The 23,273-nt window shown below is 25.5% G+C and overlaps 1 protein-coding gene across 2 annotated transcripts in view; it reads left to right on the top strand.

Moving 5' to 3' along the window:
* LOC136079671 (von Willebrand factor D and EGF domain-containing protein-like) overlaps nt 1-23,273 on the top strand; it is a 55,689-nt gene that overhangs the window by 24,347 nt on the left and 8,069 nt on the right. For both annotated transcript variants that reach the window (XM_065795838.1, XM_065795839.1), the window contains 5 exons: nt 476-729; nt 1,164-1,253; nt 3,789-4,112; nt 18,824-18,961; nt 19,155-19,340. In XM_065795838.1, coding sequence (XP_065651910.1) covers nt 476-729; nt 1,164-1,253; nt 3,789-4,112; nt 18,824-18,961; nt 19,155-19,340 — 992 coding nt within the window. The remainder of the gene's footprint in view (nt 1-475; nt 730-1,163; nt 1,254-3,788; nt 4,113-18,823; nt 18,962-19,154; nt 19,341-23,273) is intronic.

Here is a 23,273-nt window from a genome sequence, read left to right as displayed (position 1 = left end):
GATGTTTAATGCAGAAAATAATATAAATATTCAATATTCTTTACCAGTGTAATAGTGCTAACCACTGCAGTGGTGCAAACCAAGACCAAGTCTATCATACATTTTTTTTAATAATATAAATTATTTCTTAGTGGTGTACTTGTAAATTGGAAAGTTTCCGGTTTTGAAATTTACACATTGATTTTTATTTTTTAAATAATAAACTCAAGTTCATTATCTTTATATAAACTAAAAATGTACTAATTAAAATCATAATATATTTAGTGAAGCTTAACAAAAAATATAAAAAAAGTTACAGTAATTTTTATTTGAAAAAATTTATATTAACCTGTGAAGTGTATTTTTGTCAAAATTGATTATTATAAATGATATCTTACTTCTTCTGAGGCAGGGAAATAAGTTCAAAGTTTATTACAGTATTGTGTTAATTTTTTTTAATTACTATTTAACTCTGTAGTTTTGATTTCTTTACTAGAAAATTTTCCACAAATTTACCAGAATCCAAATGTCACTGTTGGTGTAAAAGATTATAGACTTAGATTCTCTTGCAAGTTTAATGCAGTAAATGATACAAATGCCCGATATGAAGTAACATGGTTTCAAAGTTCAGTAAATGGCCAAGAAAAGCAAATAAAAGGTCCTGATATCTTATTTGGTAAACAAAATGAAGCTTTTATGCAAAATACCAACAAGTATGGTGAAAATCCAACATTTTTGTTAGGTTATAATGTATGTTGTTCTTTTTACTCAGTTTTACTGTTGTTATTTATTATGTAATTGCTAAGCAGCCAAGCATGCTGCTAGCCTTATCTGAAAACTTATTTAAAACTTTCATATTAAATTTATGATAAAATTGATTTAATATAAAAGTTTTTAACTAAGTTAATCGACTTAACTAAACATAATATTCTCTACCTCTAATATAAGCTTATGAAAAAAGCTGCGTTATTTAATTACATGTATTTATTAAGTTATGTGTTTATTATGTTACAGTTTATTTTTCTGACACGTTCTACAGTTCTACCTCACAATATAAATACGAAGTTATTTTAAATGATTATAAAAACAATATTAGTATTTTTCGTATTTTTTATGTTATATTTATATTAAAATATATATTTTCCTGTTTTGTTATAAGGTATATTTCTTTTTTAATTATATAGATTTATTGCAAAGTACGTTCATACAACGCTACCACTGAAAATATCAAAAGTCCCTATTATAAAAGTAATGAGTTCTATGCAGGATTTCAGGTAAATAGATATATTTATGAATGCTTTTAGTGATTAAAAATTGATCTTTAAAAAACTTTTTATATTTAAGAAAGTTTTAGGCGTAGAATAAATAAATATCAATGCAATAAAGCAAAGAGTAAAAGATTTCTTTTTTTTTTTAATTTTTTTTTAATGAAAACTGTAACTAGATAAAATTTTACAATAAAAATTGCTTAATAAGATATATTTTTTCATACCATATATCTTTTTTATATGAATTGCTAACTTGAAAAAGGAGACATGTCTCAAAAATTACTTTTTTCAGAAACTAAAAAAAACTGTATATTAGGCAAAGAAGATAATGTTTCAATTATATGATGATTGCTTTTAGTTTTTAGTATAGTGTGTTATGTATTGAGTACTAAAAAAAAGTTAAATTTTATTTTTAATTTTGATTTTAAAATGCCTTATTTTTTCCAGGTAACATTTTGCTTTTTGTATTTATGACAGTTATTTTTAGTAATAAATAAAAAGTTGTTTAAGATTAAAACATTGTTTAAGATTAATTATGGATATATCAACTTCCTATACTTTAAATTTATGGCAGTTTAAAGATTCAAAGGTGAAATCAAAGATTTATATTGAGATAAAGTATAAAACCTTTAGTGTGTTGTAGAGTTTTCCTTATCAATCTGAAACCTTTATCACAGGCTATGTAACTGTGACCTCTAATAGAAAAATTTCTTTTCAAACTTCTTTTCTCTATCTTTTCACTCTTTTCTCTAACTTTTCACTTAACTCTATCTTTTCAAACTTCCCTAATTCTACCAAGGCCATAAAAGCGCAGAATTTTGTGGTTTTTGTTTTGACCCCCAAAGTTATCAGGAAAAACGTATAATTTCTTCAGACTTAGATTAACAAAGTTCTGTAAGTAATTGTGTATGAAAACTCTATTTGAGTGTTTTGATAGGCACAAAGGCCCAAACGAGGTTTGGACCTTTGTGCTTATCAAAACACCTATAAGTGTAGCATACCATGTTTTCTAATTTGGTATCATGAATATCAAAAATATTGATGATAAGTTGACAAAAATAGTACAAATCCTGTACGGGGATGGTTGGTAGCAATACAGTAGCCATAAAGTTGATAGATATGCCAGCAACTGAATTATGTGTAGAGCAAATCTTGACCAGTTTAAGAGTTATAAAATTTCTTTGTTTAAGACAATTATAAAATTTTTTTAAAAGTTTGTGCAAGAGAAATTGGCTACACCTGCTTTTTTAGGATTCTCATAAAGAGAACTGCTTTTAATTTTTGAATTAAGTTCTTCACACTGAGCACAGCGGTAAAAAATTAACAAAATACGAAACTTACCTACTGGTTATAGCTACTTCTTTGGCAAAAAAAAATTTTTAACATAATTTTTTATGATTTTTTCCAAACAATTCAGCTTTTTTAATAACTTTTATTTTATACATATGACATTTATTTTATATATTAATATATTAATAACACCTTTCTTTCTTTTGTTCATCTACTCTGACTGTCTGTACTAGGCATAATAAAATAAAAGCAATTAAAACTCACAAATCATTACGATAAACCAGATAAATCAACAATTGTTTATAAAGTTTGACATTGATACTTCTTATAATGATATTAAAGCTCTTTGTGGTATTTTTATACATCAATGATTTTAACTATTTTTACTGTAAAAACAGGACATGTTCCAGACATGTCTCCTTTTTACAGTACACAATATTTTCACTTTGCAGATTAATTCATTTGAATATGAGCAAGAGATTTTCTTTTTGGTCAAAGTTTGCATTTATAGAAACACTTTATATTAGTATAAAAATCTGCGTTTAAAAAAAAATCCCCCCTTTTTCAAGTTAGCAATTCATATAACATCTTAAGTTAATAATTAAAATAAAATAAATAAAATAAATACTGTATTTCTTATATAGTTTTCATTTATTTTTTATTTTTTTGTATTGTATAATATAATAGTATTATTTTTAAGTATGTGTTATAAAAGTTATAAAAGCTGATAAAATCATTTTTTTAAATATTTTGTTTTATAAAGAAAATGACTATATTAGCTTTTAAAATTTGTTTTTCTTTTTTGAGGTTTTTCTATTGTTTGATATTTATATGTGCATTAAAAGCCTAATATTTTTTAACATTTATCCTTAATTATTAACTTCAAACAACTAACATAAGGTTACTTAGTTACATGTAGACTTTCATAAAACATATTTTAAAGATGTTTGATTTTTAATTGGTTGTACCTTGGTATTCTTATCGTTTTTGTAATCAGAAATTTTTCTTTTTCAAACGTCAGAAATGGCAAACGTAGATTTTATTATTTATTTTATTTTTTGCGTTATTTATTATTAATTCTTTTTTATTAATCTGCGTTAAAATTTTAAAAGTTTAAAAACTTTTTTTAGAAGTTTTTTTGCAAGTATTTTAAAAGATGTTTTTTTATTAATTTTTTGCAAAAAATAAATGGTCATTTTAATTAGTTTAAAATTGTATTAGGTTTTAAATATTTTGTTTCCATAATTGTAGGTAAATCCTAAATCAATGGATCTTTCAGAAAATGGCACGCCTCAAAAAATCACAGTTACATCTACAGTACCTATTGTATGCACTGATGGAACAAACAATTGTTTGGTTCCAATAGAATTGGGTCAAAATAGTAAAGAGTCTTTATCAAATGTTTGTGTATTATTTTTTAAACCAGGACCAGCTGGACAAACACAAGAGGTTGAAGTGGTTGCAAAACGAGACTATGTTGATGATGGAGATCAACGGATGTCATTAAAATTTACTATTTCTAGCCAACCAGATGTTATTGATTGGAATGGTCATAATATAATTGATGATATTCAGGTTACTTATCAAATTTTATTCCATTTTTTTTACTAGTTTTAGCAGTTTTTTATTTAGTTTTTTCCATTGAAACTTCCAACTCTTTGTTGTAACAAAATAAAATAAAAATTATCATTAAATTGTTCAGGCGTAATCCTTGAAGAAAATGTAACATGGAGAGGTCATATAAAATATATTGAAGTTAAAATTTCATGGAGCATTGACTTACTTTACAGGGCAAAACCTTTTTTAAATTCAAGTTGTTTAAAACTCTTATATTTTTCTATTATTCATTTTTATCTTAATTACACTGACATTGCTTGGTGTAGTATCAAATAAAAATTAAGTGAAAAAACTCTGTCATATGCAAAAACATGCAGTCAGAACTAAATCCAATAAAAGCCGTTATACACCCTCCTAACCTTTATTTACTAAGTTAAAAATACTAAATATCAACCAAATTGATATTTATCATATTCTAGTTTTAATTTTCAAAATTAATAAAAGTATTATTCCAAAAACCTTTAATCCATTATACAAAACTAATCAGCATAGATACTTAACTAGATATTCAAATAACACCTATATGCAACCCACAAGTTATTTTACAGCAACTAAGTTTCAATTTCATTAGAGCACCAAATGCATGGAATAAAATACTTACAACTGAACTTAAAACTCCTATAATGTTTAATGAGTTTATGGCTAAACTTAGACATTTATTAATAAAGAATGATTTACCACAAAACTTGCATTTATCCATCTTATAAATGAAAAGTATTATAATTTTAGAAAAGATTGAGTTAAATACTCGTGGTAACTTTTTATATTTATTTATATCTTTGTTTGATATGTGTTGTTATTCTTTTTATTTTTGATCTTAAGACTTTTATTTTGTGTTCTGAAGTTTGGTATTATCACTTCTATGTTTGTGTTGGTATTATCGCTTCTATGTTTGTAAAAATTATCACTTCTATGTTTGTATATTTTATATAGTTAAAGGAATTTCTTATTTTTTAGTTAAACTTTATATTTACGGAATTTATTAAGGGACTTGGTGAGAAGACATATTAGTCTTCTTCATATATCTTGTCAGTAACTTATGTAATGTATATATTTACCCAGCAAAAAAAAAAAAGTAAACTTTAATAATTTAAGCCTTACATAACTCTAAAACTATTGTTTATAGTATTGAATTTATTAACTGTCATTCAACACCAACAGTGAAAGTGTCATTGTTATGATTGTTAATGTGTGTTTTAAAAAAAACTGTAGTACATTAGGAATAAATTAGAAACATCTAGTTCACTCATTATGTAAGTCTACACGTTAATAATGTTAAATCACTAGTTTTAAAGTTCAGACTCGTTTTTAAATTTTTGTGTACCAAACAATATCTTTGAATTATATTTACTTTTTCTAATCACACAAGAAGTTTAATACTGAAAAGAATATATGTTTTTAGAACAAAAATTATAACTTTTGTTATTTTATATTTAAAGTTACTACTTCAAATTTTTATAAGGTAAAAAATCAAGGTTTCTTGATCTCTATACTCTAACATCATGGTTATTAAACATGATGGGAGAAGTCTGCTCATTAAGTATCTTACTTTAGGTTTGAATTGCTTAAGGATGTTTTTTTACCGCTGTAATTAAATTTTCCATAAATTTATTGCATGCTATATTAGAATGTTGTTATGTTTTTTCATTAAAAGAGAATATTATTCTTTTACAAAACCTTCAATATTTATAAAATGTCTGTTTGCTCAATACTTACTTTATTTATGATCTCACAATTACTCCCGCACCTAAATTTATAACTGGCAATTTTCTTACAATCTATACCTTTTCAGAATAAACTTGGTAAATGTGTTAGGAGTAATGTATAATTGTAAACGGTGTAATATCTGCAATCATGTATTTTCTCTGATTTTATTGATTATAGCAAGAATTTATCATTTTTAACAATCAATTATTATGCTGACCTAAAACACTTATAATTGGCAGTTAGGTTGGTATTGCCGAATGCTGACCCTAATTCTAGGGGCTGTATAAGTTATTAACTAAAAAGATGAAAATTATTAATTATGTTATATATCACTAATTTTTTTTTTTCGTTTTCATTGAACTATTTGAACTAGTTAGTTATTTAAAACAGACGTTACAATTGTTTACTATTGAGTGCTTTTCTTTTTAATCTTGCCATTATGTTATTTCAGTTTTTTATTGTTTTAAGTGTTACGGAGATGTCAAAGAACAATTAATTGTTCTCTGACATCTCTGTAACACTTAAATCTCTTTAAATTAATCTTTCTACAATCAATTATTTTACGACAAGTATCATTTAACCGTTTTCAAAGTCAAAGAAAGCTATTCTCAATATAAAACCAACTACATAGTTCCATTTATAATTAAATACAAAACATTTAACCAATAATAATAAACTTAATGAAACCTTTTTTAACACCATGTCAATTAAAAATTAAAAATATAACTTTAAAATGTTATATGGAATAACAACAATGAACTTAGTAAGCAATTAATTTCTTAGGTGTTATGTGATACCAGGTTATCATCACATAACACCAAAGAACTATTTTTTATTTTCAACAGTTTTTATTGAATTAAACAATTTGACATTAATATTTCAGCTATAAAGTATCAATACTGTCAGATTTTCATTTTCACAAATTTTGTTAAAATGGTCACCTTAGATTGTGTTTAATTTATACACTTGCATATACAAATTCTTGTGTTTAAAGAATGATCATTTACTGAAATTTTTCAACAAATTGGCATTTGTCATACTAACTTCTTGACAGTTGTTGGCATCAAATCAATGCAGTGCTCGTAACTTTTAAGGTTATTTTTTTTCCATTTGTTTAGTAAATGCCAAAACTAAAAGAACATTTCATCAAGAATTAAGAGTTTATTCTATTTGTTTGATTTTTTTTAGATTTTTATTCTTTATACTTTGTAGCTTGAATAGCAAGTGTATATATAAAGAATTAGAAATAAGTGTAAAGTTTAGCAGTTTTGTTGTTTTTTTGTTTTACAAGATTATAAGTGTTATCAAATAGGAATATTTGATTACACTTATAATCTTTAATAATATGTAAATGTCAAAAGCGTTTTGGTTAATTGAAAAACATTTTTTTTTTTGGATCTTTAAATTGTCCTTTAACTTTGTTTATGGGACGTTTATTTAGAAAATACTATGTTGTAAATAAAAACCATTTACCTGCAACTGAGAATTTTTTAAAGGAGCAAATTGTTTTATGAAAAAAATTTTAATTTTAGAAGAACTAAATTAAATATGACTTTAAAAATTTAAATTTAGTTTTGAAGGAATGTAAAATAGCAAAACGTTGAATGTAAAATTTATTTTCAAATAAAGTTAAAATAGTTTCACTATTTTTATTAAAGAAGTTTTTTTCTAATCGTGTGTTAACTAGTTCATTACATAAAGTTCTCTCCATAGATTATCAGGGATTTTTATAAGCAAAAGGAACTCAATTTTTTTTTTTCTTATAAAAAGGGAGAAGTGCTTTTGTTTAAGAAAATTCTTTTCATGAAAGTATTTTTTTCTTATTAATTCAGTTATGCGTTAAGTTCTTTTGGCATAATACATTTATAAACATAAATTACGTTTACAAATATCTTATTGGTAACTGATAAAATCTATCTATAAACTGATTATTATCTTTATTAAAAATACTACATTAAATACATAAAAGTTAAAATAAATTAATTGTGATGAACAAACAAAAGATTATTATAAGAAAATTATAAGGAAATATAATCTTTTTGAAATATCGAATTAAGATTCAATTATTAATTTTTGTTAAATTAATTTAAATAATTATTATCACGGTTTAAAATTAAATTTGATTGCAGGTCAATACTTCGAAATATTTTCAAGTATCACTAGTTTTTATTTTTGCCTGCCGAATAAATGGGAGCGGGGGAATGATGGGAAAGAGACTCTATCTGCTAAGCTTGAGTCTCTTTCCCATCATTGTAAAGTTTTTCAACTTTACAATGATGGGAAAGAGACTCAAGCTTAGCAGATAGAGTGGGTCTAACTACCATTTACAATGCGTTTTTGTACCTTGTCTAGAAGAAAAAGAGCATCATTAGAAGAACCAACCCAAATATGACATCATACAGGGTTGAATATCCATACAGGGATGAATAAGAGATTTGTAGAGGTAGAGAGTATAATCAAGAGAGAGAAAATGGCGAGTATGATAGAACATTCAACCTTAGCAGATGCTCAGGTTGAATATTTAGATGGTAAGGTATGGTTGGTAAGGTGGAAAGGTGGATAATTTAGCAATCGATTGTATATATGCTTTACATGAAAGGTCAGTAGTAAACAATAATCCAAGAAGACATAAAGAAGAGGACTCAGTGAGAGGGTATATCTATATATAAGTATATGTATATAATAAATGAAAGCGGTAACAATTGAGAACAAGATGTGCAGTACATTAACATAAGATATTGTACTATGACAGCTATTATAAGTTTATGAAGATTTATTGTTTCTTTTCTTACTCACAACAACACAATGTTGTACAAAAAATAAATGTTTTTTTAAATTAAAAAGGTCACGGCGCAAAAATCTGTATTTATAGGATTTATAAACTCGTATATAAGTATGTTGAATCAACGCTAAATCAACGTTAATCTAAGGTTGATTTTTGGTTTGTTTTTAACGTTCATCTCACATTTTGTTTCAACGTTGATTTGCGTTTTCATTTGAACCAAAAATCAAACATTTGCAACCATAAATTTCAATTGTTTTTCACTGTTGTTTCATTGTTGATTGTGCTTGTTGGACATAAGTGTCTTTCAAAAGTTAATCCGGTTATAATAAAATTAATTACTTCTTTTATCTAATCACTTATCGCATAATTTAAAATTTAAAAAATGATAAAAAGTTGCTCAATAGAAAGAAAATATGCTACCAGTTTATGTACGCTAGACGTACATAAACTGGCACCATATATATATATATATATATATATATATATATATATATATATATATATATATATATATATATATATATATATATATATATATATATATATATACACACTTCATATATACACTTATATATATATATACTTTCATATATACACTTATATATAGATAAACCCAAGTATATATATATATATATATGTATATATATATATATATATATATATATATATATATATATATATATATATATATATATATATATATATATATAATATATATATACGTTGATTTAGCGTTGATTCAACATACTTATATACGAGTTTATAAATCCTATAAATACAGATTTTTGCGCCGTGACCTTTTTAATTTAAAAAAACATTTATTTTTTGTACAACATTGTGTTGTTGTGAGTAAGAAAAGAAACAATAAATCTTCATAAACTTATAATAGCTGTCATAGTACAATATCTTATGTTAATGTACTGCACATCTTGTTCTCAATTGTTACCGCTTTCATTTATTATCATTAGTAGTATCATTAGTTGATTATATATTATAATACTAACTGTTGTTACAGTATTACAAATAATCTGCCCTGTAACATTATTTTTCACGCAGGTAACTAAATTATAGAAATTGAAAAGCAATCATTGAAAGCAAATAAAACCTTATACAAAATTAAAATTATTTTCAAAACAATCTTGATAAAATCATGATATCTTTATCTTCATCATCAATATCAAATTCATATGTATTTATATCGCTTTCTGTCATCAGACTAATTTTGATTTTATGCATGTTTTCCATGATCCAATCAATATGATGCAATTTTTAAACAGTCTAGATTATATTTTTGTGCATTGTGTATTTTTATTTAAGAACATCGGGTAACTGCATCTAAATAAAAATATCTTTAAAGTAAGGTACATTTGTGCATTTTACAAGTATTATTATATGTCACATTGTTCACTAATGAATGTGAACATGAAGCGATCAATAGTGGGAAAAAAAAATCAACTTATCAGTGCCTATTTACTTTATTATTGACCAAGATATCAACCTTTTTGGATAAAGATTCATCAAACATCAACATCAACATCACATATTCACACACATAACACAAACCTGGGAGGCAGTTATACATTGCTTAAGTCAAACATTCGTTCAGTCGAACCATTTTTCTTGGTCCCAAGAGGGTCAAGATATCTGTTATTAACTGTATTTATATATACATATATGTATATAATTATATACGTATATGTAGGGGAGAGTGGGGAGAAGTGGGTCATAAATTTTTGTTTTCAGGGTAATTGTAATATATTTTTTATTTGATGTATGAACTGAACCAAACTAGTCTTAACAAATAAAGCAGTGTTTGGGGCACCGAATCCACCCCCTAAGATTGACAGAATGTTTTAATAAAGTATACATTTTTTGGTTTAAAAGGAACCCTGCTATTGGGGTAAAGTGGGACAAGTGTGGGAGAAGTGGGACAAGTATGCGGGAGAAGCGGGACATTTGCAGATGTGGGACTATATAAAAACAACTCCAAATCTAGTTAAATATTAATTTGAGCAAATTTTGATTTTAATATTAAGTTTAGTTTAAATAAAACGCGGCAGTGGAGTAATGGTAGAGCGCTTGGCTTGTAAGCGACAGGTTCGGAGTTTGACTCATATCATGTCTCTGGAAGTGCCATGCTCAACTTAGTTTCTTCGTGCAGCGGGCCTTGTTTGTAAAGGTTCGTTTTTCTGAGTTAAAGGGTTAAGAGAGGGTTGTAACTACAATAAAAAAATATTTAAAAATGAGTAGCCTCCTTGACTGAAGTGGCCCCCTTGGAGAGGTGAATAATAGAAAAAAAAAATCAAATTATCAATTCCTTTTTCAATCAATTTAAGATTACATTTTAAGAATTAAAATTTCTTTGTAAGAAAAAAAGTTATTTTACATTTAAGATGGCAAAGTTCACTTGGAAAATGATTTCAGCTTTTGTTCTTGATGTTGTTCCAGCAAGCGGTTGAGGCAGGACTGTTTTTATATCATCAATATCGACATTACGAATGTCATTAATTCTAGGTTTGACAAATTTAGAAGTTTCTTTATACTGGTATTTCAGGAAGCTGACCTCAACATCAAAATTTGTGTCTATTTCATTCTGTACTATGCCTACATAATAAGAAATGGTGTTTTTACTACAAACCTCACAAAAAACATAATCACTGACACTCACATTTTGAATAACGCTAAAAGAAACAGTTTCCAGTTCTTCTTCAAACTCTAGTGAGTAACATCTAGCAGAAACGTCATTTGTTATTTGTTGAAATCTACATCAAGGTCACTGTTCAATTTCTGTAATATTTTTTCCTTGCATTTTTGGATTTTAGAAGGATAATTTTTGTACCTTTTTTGTTTGTTTAGGACTTCATTTTTTATTCTTAAAATCTCTGGTGTTAATATGGCTATCATACACTTTCCCTTTTTACGTCCACGTCTTAAAATCTTACGATAAGGTGCCTTCAAAATATATATTATAGTATTATATAGTTATAGAATTTAAAAAAAACCTAAACTAAGAATATTTAGTTTAAATTACCTTTGGATAACCTCATACAATCTCAGGAGAAAATACAGTTTAGTTTTCTTTTACTGCTTCATGTTGCACACCCAATCCTGAGATATCTGAAAGAATAGCACTTGTATTATATTTCTCGCATGTGCCTTTGTTGCATGGTTCTTGAGACACATCTTTATCTGTAACAACTGCTTCATGTTGCACATCCAAACCTGAAATAGTAGCAAACCTGGAGTAGCAGTTGTACATCCAAACCTGAGATAGTATCCAAACCTGAAGGAGTAGCAGTTGTAATCCATTTCTCACATGAGCCTTCACTGCATGGTTCTTGAGGCATATCTCTATCTGTTACAACTGATGGTAAAAAAATATCATTCCCATATACATGTCTATCATTAGGCCAAATTCCTGTCATGCGAAATCCTGACATAATATTTGTTGGTGTGGAAGATTTTTCCCATGCTTGTTGAATGAGACTGGCCATCTCATAAATCGTAATGGCTTGTCCTGGATTGCTAAGCATCCAGCTATTGGCAGCTGCATTAAAGTATGTTTTGATTGGACCAAAAAAAGATCTATCTAAAAGTTGTGTCTTAAGTGAAGTATGTGGTGGCAAAGTCATCATACAAACATGGTTCTCTTTTGCATATTCAAGTGACGGTAGTTAAAGGTGGCTTTCATGATTATCCATAATCAATAAAACTTTGTGATCAGGTCTTATAGGCATCGTAACTGTTTTCAAATGAGTTAGTAGTTTTTAACAGCATCGGGAAGTGTGTTCCAAACATTAACCACTCTGTTTAAGAAAAAGTATTCTCTTTGACGATTTGTGAGCTGTTTGATAAGACATTCCTTATTTCTTCTAACTGCACCTGTACAATTGGCCCAGTACAATTGCCAGATTTGGACTTTTTGGAGGGTGGATCCAGAATGTAGTATTAAGACTAGTACTTTCCTTAAAATACTGAATTGCATCTACCTGTGCGCTAGGTGCTTTGATTGATTGGATATTGAGTAGGGCTAGTAGATCTTTATTTTTTTTTCCCCTTAATGAATGGCATAATTTAGTGGCTCTTCTTTGTACTTGTTCAATAACTTTTTGATTGACTTTGTTGAATGGAGCCTATGCAGGCTTTCCATACTCAAGGCGAGGTGTCACAAATGTGGTATAAAGTGTTTTAAACATTGAAGGGTTCCAGTATCTAAATGTCCGCTTGAGTCAAGCTAGTGCTGCATTAGCTTTAACTGCTGCATGTTTTGATTGGGCTGACCATTTTATTAAATTATTAAGCTAGTTATTAAAATTCCAAGATCTCGCTCTTGGTTGGTAGACAATAAGTATGTTTGGCTGTTATTTTGATTTTGTATGCTAAATTTTTGGTCATAGATTATTGTTTTGGACAATTTTTTTATCGTCAATACTTTGCATTTGCTTGCATTAAACTCCATTTTCTTATTATCTGCCCATTTAGCCACAGCATCAAAATCTGTCTGCAGCTATTCAACATCAAATTAATTTTTTATTATATTTATTAGTTTGCTGTCATCAGCAAAGAGCTTGAGTGAACATTTGACTACATATGTATATATATATATATATATATATATATATATATATATATATATATATATATATATATATATATATATATATATATATATATATGTATATATATATATATATATATATATATATATATATATATATATATATATATATATATATATATATATAATATATATATATATATATATATATATATACAGGCCTTGTTTAAAACCTTATGTGTATAGTGATTTATGTACTTCTTAAGCGATTTTACGTAGGCAGTAAGCATTTTTGGTTAAGCAACTTTTTATCATTTTTTAACTTATTCTAAAGGTGGTAAGAAAAAAGATGTAATTAATTTTTAAAAAAATCAAATTAACTTTTGAATGACGCTTTTGTAAAAATATTTGTTACAAAAGTTTATAATGAAAATTACTAATAAAAAAAACTCAAATAAAATTAAAAATTTTTATTTTGTTTCGTTTTTATTGTAATGATTGATTTTTACGCTTTAAAAAAATTTCTTTAAGCTTGAAGCAAAGATCACAAAAAATAATTTAATTCTGACAAAAAATATATGTTTTAATTTAAAACTAATTTAATATAAATATATAATTTTATTCTGATAAAAAAAACATAATTTAATTTGATTTGAAAAAATTTACAATTTAATTTTGATTTGAAAAATATATTTAAGTTTATTAAAATTAAAGCTAATACTTGGGTTTAACTTAACTGTCAAATTTATTTAAAAGTATTAGTAAATATTGTTCAATACTAAAATTCTATTTGTTCTTAAAAAAAAAATCAGCTCAATTTTATCGCAATTGTTTTTTCAGTTTTCCTTCCTAAACTCTTTTTTTTTACTCAAATTAATTTTATAACGCAAGTTAAATTGCAACGATCATTTTTTAATTAATGGTATATACAGCAATATAATTTTAATGAAAGATGTTTGGAAAAACAATCTTTGCTTTTATAACATAATCATTATTAAAATAATAAACTTTTAGTAAATAAATAAATAAATTAGCATCATTTTTTTTATCTCACTTGCTAATTTAAAAAAAAAAAAAAATTTAATTGTAGTTGCAAAGCCGCAATTAGAAACTTAAAAGATGATTTAAAAATTCAAAAATTTAGCATGTTTTAATTCATTCATTTATGCAAATGTTGTGAAAAGAAATTTGTTAATATCAAACATTTTTAAAATGTAATATTAAACTTAATTATTTAATATTAACAAAACATCTTCAATAGCTTGTTTAGATAAGCATTTGCTCACTAGTTTTGCTTATCTTTGTAGCATACAGCGTTTTCAGAAAAAGAAGAAAAAAAACAAGATTAATGAAAGAAAAGATTGCTGCCCCATCCCAAACCCTCAGTAGATGTAGTAGCTCTCCGCTGCAAGTCAGGCTATTTGTCAATCAATTTATATATATATATATATATATATATATATATATATATATATATATATATATATATATATATATATATATATATATATATATGTATATTCATATTGCTCAAATTTTTATTCACAGAAAGCTGAGCCATTACTCCAAAATGCCTGAGTAAAAGCAGTTGCTTTTTATTTATTTACCAGAGTTGTTACGACATAATATGTCTAGCAGATCTGTAGACATAATTTCAGACATATTTTCTGCCAACATAAAATATGTCCCACATATTTTCGATTGGCATATTTTGACATAATTTTATGTCTGAATTATTTTCTGCTGACATAAAATATGTCAGACATATTTTCTATCGACATATTTTGACATAATTTTATGTCTGAATTATTTTCTGCTGACATAAAATATGTCAGACATATTTTCTGTCGACATATTTTGACATAATTTTATGTCTGAATTATTTTCTGCTGACATAAAATGTCAGACATATTTTCTATCGACATATTTTGACATATTTTTATGTCTGAATTATTTTCTGCTGACATAAAATATGTAAGATATATTTTCTATGGACATATTTTGACATAATTCTATATCTGAATTATTTGCTGTTTGATATTCTTGAAGAAAAAATCAATCTAACAAATTTATTGCGCATTTCAACTTAATTTACAGAGTTAAGTGAAAATGGTTGCCGAGCAAACAATTTGTTTTTTGGATTGCATTTCACATTTTGATTTCAAATATCCTACTCATTTTTTACCACCACGTCAAGTTGTAAAAATATTTGGGTTCAGATCTTTAATATTTGGGGTAAAGTCCCTAATATTGTCAAAAAAAAAAGTTGTTCAAAAGTATGTCAACTTGGGTCTCAAAAAAAGCTTATTTTAAAAGATAGAATTTTAAAAAAAGCTTATTTTAGAAGAGATTTTAGAAAACATAAAAATTTTTCCTTAAAATTTTTTGGCAAAAAAATGATTTGAAAAAATGCTAAAGACGCTTAAAAAAATGTCAACAAAATGTTTTTCAGCAATAATACAAAAAAAACTTATTTTTATTACAAACGAATAACATCTTTAAAATCTCTATGAAAATACGCTTCTTTTGAGACTCAGGTTGACATACTTTTGAACAAGTTTTTTTCCGACAATATTAGAGACTTTACCCCAAATTCTAAAGATTTGAACCCAAATATCTTTACAACTTGACGTGGTGGTAAAAAATGAGTTGCATATTTGAAATGAAAATAAGAAATCCTACATAAAAAACAAATTGTTTTCTTGGCACCAGAAAAAAATTTTGTTTTTGTTGACCTGTGTTATGCTTCATAAAACTTTTATTTTAAATCCTATAAGCAAATATCTTTTGTTTCATAAATGTCTTTTTCTGCCCTTTTTAGGGATGTATCATTTGATAGTATTGACAAAGTATTTTTAGCGATGTATCATTTGAGAGTATCGACTAGTATTGATGCATCATTTGATAGTATTTGATAGTATTTGATAGTATTGATTAGTATGGATTAGTATTGGCGATTTCCCTTATTAGAATGTAAAAACCATCTCAAGCTGAGTTTTTATTACTGAAAATGGTTTTTATTAATATGACTAAACTTAAAATTATTCTCTTGATTAAAATAATATTTAAAAAAAAACATTTTTAGTTATTTTTAACTAATAGTTGATTCATTCAATAAATTATTCTCCATTTTTGACTTTAAATCGTAAGGAAAACGAAAAAAATAATTATTCCAATATATATTTTACTCAAAACATTTTATGCAAGTTTATGGCAGTTAATTATGCTGTTAAAATGCAATTGTCAATTATTTTATTGTTAAATAAATCATAACTATTATAACTAAAAATATATTATTCGTAATTAGTTATAAATTATTACCGGTTAGTCTTCTTAATATGAATTTAATGAGCTGAATATAACTTTTGTGAAATATTTCAAATTCTTCAGCTTAAATGAATTTAATTTGGCACGAATTTTTTGAAATTCTGTGAACCGTTTTTTTTATAGAATCTTTTGAATTCAATTTTTCATAATGAAATCTTTTTCAGGATCAACTAATAATTAAAAATAACTGAAAAAGTTTTTTTTTTTATTATTATTTTAATCAAAGAAATAATTTTAAGTTTAGTCATACTAATAAAAACCACTTTCAGTAATAAAAACTCTGCTTGAGATGATTTTTACATTCTAATAAGGGAAAGCGCCAATACTAATCAATACTAATCAATACTATCAAATACTATCAAATGATGCCTCAATACTAGTCAATATTAGTCAATAATATCAATGTCAATATTAGTCATAATCAATAAATAAGTCATAATCAATAAATAAGTCATAATCAATAAATAAGTCAATAAATGCCAATATTAGTCAATACTATCAAATGATACATTGCTAAAAAGGGCAGAAAAAGACCTTTTTGAAACAACTGATGTTTGCTTATAGGGTTTAAAGTAAAAGTTTTATGAAGCATAATTGATTGCAAAAAAGCAACAAATTTGTTAAACTATTTTCACATAACTCTGTAAACTAAGTTGAAATGCGCAATAAATTTGTTAGATTGATTTTTTCTTCAAGAATATCAAACAGCAAATAATTCAGATATAAAATTATGTCAGAATATGTTGATAGAAAATATGTCTGACATATTTTATGTCAGCAGAAAATCATTCAGACATAAAATTATGTCAAAATATGTCGATAGAAAATATGTCTGACATATTTTATGTCAGCAGAAAATAATTCAAACATAAAATTATGTTAAAATATGTCAATAGAATGTCTGACATATTTTACATGATATGTCTGACATATTTTATGTCAGCAGAAAATAATTCAGACATAAAGTTATGTCAAAATATGTCGATAGAAAATATGTGGGACATATTTTATGTCGACAGAAAATATGTCTCAGACATATTTGACAGATAACAACCCTGTTATTCACCTGGTCTATTATATCAGGTTTAATAAGTGCCACAAGTTACGTGCAAACACACATAAATGAATATTAATACTATTATTAAGTTTACTCTTTTTTTTTTTTTTTTTTTTTTTAGATTATTCACCTCCCCAAGGCCCGAGGGGGGCCACTACAGTCGAGGAGGCTACTCATTTTTTTTTTTTTTTTTTTTTTTTTTTAGTTGTTATTCGTGGTACAACCCTCTCTCAACTCTTTAACTCCGAAACACGAACCTTTCCGAGCAAGGCCGCTGCGCGGAGAAACTAAGTTGAGCGCGGTACTTCCAGGGACGTGGTGGGAGTCGAACTCCGAACCTCTCGATATATAATATGATCTCGATATATAATATGACTCGATATATAATATGATCACCCTAAAAAATCTGATATAAAACTGACTATTTCTTTAATTAAAAACATATTTTTTTGTCAAAATGTTTTATGTAAATAAAAAAAAAACAACTGTAAAATCTTTTTAAAAATTTAAAAGAATTTAAAAAAAATAAAAGTTTATTTTTTCCACATTTTTAAAAAGAATAATAGTTATACCCAAAGTGATTAGTATAAACTGATATGTGTAAATTTTTTTGATACCATAAATGCTACATATGTTTCTTGAGCATCTAAAAGTATATAAAAATTAGAAAATATACTTAAATTGATTATTAGGAGAACTTGCTCAGTTTCTGATCATTTATTAGGATTCCTAACCTCAAAAAATAGCCTAATACAAATTTTTAACAGAAAAAAAACAAATACCTGACTTCACTAAATAAAAACCACTTGAAAAATATTTTTACAATTTTAAGGGAACTTGAGTCTACTTGATATTTGCTAAAAGCGATATTTCTGAATCTGCATGGATTTAGAGAATTAAAATTTCAATGAATTTCTATTTTATAAGTTCACTCAACTGTAAGTTCACTCAACTGTATAAAATACAGAAAAGTCTAAAATATATGGTGGTAAATTGAATTGACAATTACTCCAAATCTAAAAAAAACAGTTTTACATTGACTTATCATGTTTAAACAACAACTAGAAAACAAAGAAAAGTGGTTTGTTACTCATATCTACATAATTGATTGGATAAATATCTTCAGCGCTATTTTTCAGTAACTATTTTTTCACCTATTATTATCAACATTCCTTATAATAAGTAGATAGTGCATTGATGTAATAAAACCTAAGTATAATGCAAATCATTTTTAGATAAAAACCATTGATGTTAAAACAGCAAGATGTACATCTTCTGGTGATCCTCACATAACTACTTTTGATAATTTTTATTTTAATCATTATTATGTTGGAGATTATGTTTTAGTTCAAAGTAAATCAAGAAGTTTTAAGGTGAAATTTTAAGATGTTTTAATACTCTTTTACATTGTTTAATTTTATAGATCATAAATATTTTATTATAGATTATAAATATTTATTTTGTAGATATAATTTTAAGATTTTAATACTCTTTTACATTGTAAATTTACTATTTAAAACTCTATTACATTATAATTTTAAAACATCATGTTATTTATTACTATAGGTGCATGCTCGAACATTTGCTTGTGGCTCGGTTGCTTGTAACTGTGGTGTAGCAGCACAAGAAGGGGATGATGTTATTGTTATAGATATTTGTAAAGACAATGTTCCACGAGCTAGCTTTGCTAGTACTGTAGAACCTCAACCAGGAACAACATTAACACGAGATAGTAATGGAAGGAGTTTTAAGGTATAAGAAAATCAATGCTTTGTTTTGTATTAATATATATATATATATATATATATATATATATATATATATATATATATATATATATATATATATATATATATATATATATATATATATATATATATATATATATATATATATATATATATATATGTATATATATGCATATATATATATATATATATATATATACATATATATATATGTATATATATATATACATATATATATATATATTTATATATGTATATATATATATATTTGTATATATATATATATATAAATTAATGTTATATTTATGATAGGGTAGTATATTAAAGGTTGCTCACTTGAATAAAATAAATGTTTACAGAAAATACTTTAGTGTTTATGAATTATAATGTACTTCAACCTTGTTACAAAGTTCAGTGGCGTTGGTGAGGTTGGTGTCACCCAGAGCAATAAACTTTTAGTGTCACCCCTCTAGACTAGCAGGTGAAAAGTGAAACTGAAAAAAGTCCTCTATATCTAAAAAATTAAAAAAAAAAGTTCTGGCATATTTGCTTTTTATTTATTTTGGTGTCACAGATCTGTGTCATGCCGTGATAGGGTTACCCAGTGCAGCGCGCAACCCCCTAGCAATTGCGCTGACAAAATTGTCATTAACACCAAAGCTTTCTGTTTCTACAGGTTTTCAGGAAATGGGGTTTAGTGCATTATATGTGACATTTTTTTCTTTTTATCTTTTTTTTATTTCTTTATTAGAGTAAAGTGCTTGCTAGTAAAGTTGAATAAAAATCTCAATAAAAAAACTTTTTATTAAAAATATAATTTTTTTTTTTTTTTTCTTTGCAATAAAGTAAACTATTTTAAAATATTTTTCAATATTTTTATTATAAAAATAATATTTAAAAAGTTTTTAACTTTAGATTTATAACTGTTTAACTTATTGCTTTAATTATATATTCTGGTTTACAAAATATTTTAGTAAAACTAAAGATGTTTACTATTATTAAATTATTATAATTATAATTATTGTTACTATTATTATTTATTATAGGGTTCTATTTTCCTCTTTTTATGTTAAAAGAATTCAAGATAACAATTTAAGTTTTAACAAATGATTAATAATAAAAACAAATAATAAAAAGCTTAAATAAACATGTATTTTATTATTGATAATATATGTTTATTAATTAAACATAAATAACATAAATGACTTATAATTTATAATTATAAAAAGTAGCATCAGTAAAACAATTTGATAATTAAATATCGAAAGTTAAGTTCTTACAGCATAAAAAAAGGCAAATAGAAACCTATAATTCTCATGCAACAAACTATTATTATAACATAAAGTTAGTTTGAAAAATCATTGGTTGTTTTTTAAATAACAATTTTATAGATTCTTTTAAGTAAATAAGTTTTTTATGTAAAATTCCTATAACACAAAAAATTATTGGTACCATTCATCAAATAGCGGTACAAATCATCAGATTATATTTAAAATTAAATAAAAACGCAATAATTAAAAAGATAAATATTTTAAAATATCTAATTAAAATGTAATGTGGTGTTAGAAAAATTAAATTGATTGCAATTTTAATTTACTACTTAATAAAACTATTTTAACGATATTAAGTAATACATTTCTAATGTGCTGTTGTTGCCCCTTCCCCTTCTCCTCAATGTTCAATATTTCAACCTCACATGTTTCTGATAATTAAACATATATTTTTTTGTAAAAGTACTAAGATTGACTTAAAAATTTATTCTTCTTACATCTTTTTAATTTTAATTTGTTTTTAATTATAATCATAATTTATTGCAGTTTTATTTTTAAATAAATTCTCTTAATAAAAAGTGTCTTAGGAAAAATAGATTTAAAAGAAAACACAATCCCAGTTGTTTTGTATTGTCTGCATTAGTTTTGGCAATATTGCATAGGTATTTAGGGATTTACATTACTATTTTATGAGGTAATTCTGCTGTTTCATTTTATAAGATGATTCTGAAGTTTCATTTTATGAGGTGATTCTACAGTTTCATTTTATGAGGTGATTCTGTAGTTTTATTTTATGATGCATTTTTCTGCAGTTTCATTTTATGAGGTGGTTCTGTAGTCTCATTTTATGAGGTGATTCTGCAGTTTCATTTTATGAGGTGATTATGCAGTTTCATTTTATGAGGTGATTCTGCAGTTTCATTTTATGAGGTGGTTCTGCAGTTTCATTTTATGAGGTGATTCTGTAGTTTCATTTTATGAGGTGGTTCTGCAGTTTCCTTTTTCGAGGTGATTCCACAATTTCATTTTATGACGTGATTCTACAGTTTCATTTTATGAGGTGATTCTGCAGTTACATTTTATGAGTTGATTCTGCAGTTTATTTAGTTGTTATGATTTTATTTGACTCTAAAAGAAAAAATTATAAAATAGTTAGCTCTTTTTCATTCCAAATTTGTTTTCTTTTTCAAAATTAAAAAATTTTAGAAATAAAAAAAATTCATAAAAAGATCTCGAAATTCCAATCTCTGAGAATCTTAAATATGCTCAACAGTGCATTATAGCTGCAAACAAAGCAAATGAAATACTCGGGATTCTTAAACACACGTTTGTATCAAGATTGACATTTGGAAAAAAATTTATTACAAATATATTAGACCACATCTGGAGTTTGTTTAGGCTTTAAAAAATAAAGACTACAAAACTCGACGTAAAATCATGAAATTAACTACTCTTGAAAACAGCCAGAAAAGAGGTGATCTTATTCGACAATATAAGCTTCTCAACAATTTAAACCTTATTGATTGGCACAATGAGTCTTGCAGCATAGCACCTAGAGCTCAACATTAAATTGAATTTTATTGTGAGATTGTCAGAAACTGCAAAGTCTGACATTTGTTTTCAATTACCGTGTAGTCAATGACTGAAATGCTTTGCCAGATAATGTCATCAAGGCAACATCATTTGATAAATTTAAATAAATACAAGACAATTTTCAGTCATTATAGTTACAACAGCTCATCATTACCCGTGCCACACAAAAGTGGCCGACATGTGAGTTGGATTTCAGCTGATGATATGTTTAACAAGGCTGTGACATACATGTTGGGTTTTAGCTGATGATATGTTTAACAAGACTGTGGCTATGTGCAATTTAATTAACTAACTAAACATTTAGAAAAAAGTTTAAAGATTTTTAAGTCTTTTTTACACATGCAAATACTTTTTTAATTCAGTATTGATTGAAAGTTGAACTTTAAAAGAAAGTTGTATAAACAATGAGTTGTAAAATTATAGCAGTTTAAAATATTTTTTACAGCTGTATGCAGAAACAATATCCATTTGATAATTTTTATTAAATTATAAACTTAAAAATATTTTCTTTCAAATTTTAAACCAAAAGTTATTTTAAATCAAAAGTTATGCTTAAAGTACTTAGATCTTAAGTTGTTAATATATTAGCTACTATAAAAGTTGATAATATATTAGCTACTATAAAATATTAATAAAATAACAAAAGTATAATATTTTTGTTACTAGTAACTATTTACAAGATAAAAAAAACTTATTGCTATTTCTATTGAAAAAAAGAAAACATTATTTTGCAAAACGTTATTGATTTTTCTACTAGCGATAAAATCTGAATCATCTTTATAACCTTTTTTTTCAAAAATTTTTATGACAATTATTGTATTCCGAGAGGATAGACATTACTTTAATGAGCAATATAGACTATTACATATGTTCAGTTATCAATTTAGATTGTAGAGAGCAATATAGAGACTTGAGGGGTTATTCAAGAAATACTGTTAATAAGATTAGAAGAAATGCTCGCTATATTTTTGCAATATTTTAAGAACACTTCAAACTTATCAGAATCAATATTAAAAAAGTAATTGTGCTGAAAACTAGGCTGCAGTTTATGTTGTTTTAATATAATATGTATA

This window comes from Hydra vulgaris, chromosome 04 (assembly GCF_038396675.1).
Source record: "Hydra vulgaris chromosome 04, alternate assembly HydraT2T_AEP".
NCBI classification, from domain to species: Eukaryota; Metazoa; Cnidaria; class Hydrozoa; order Anthoathecata; family Hydridae; genus Hydra; species Hydra vulgaris.
Note: the sequence above shows the minus strand (reverse complement) of the source record. Positions and strands in the feature narration are given on the sequence as shown.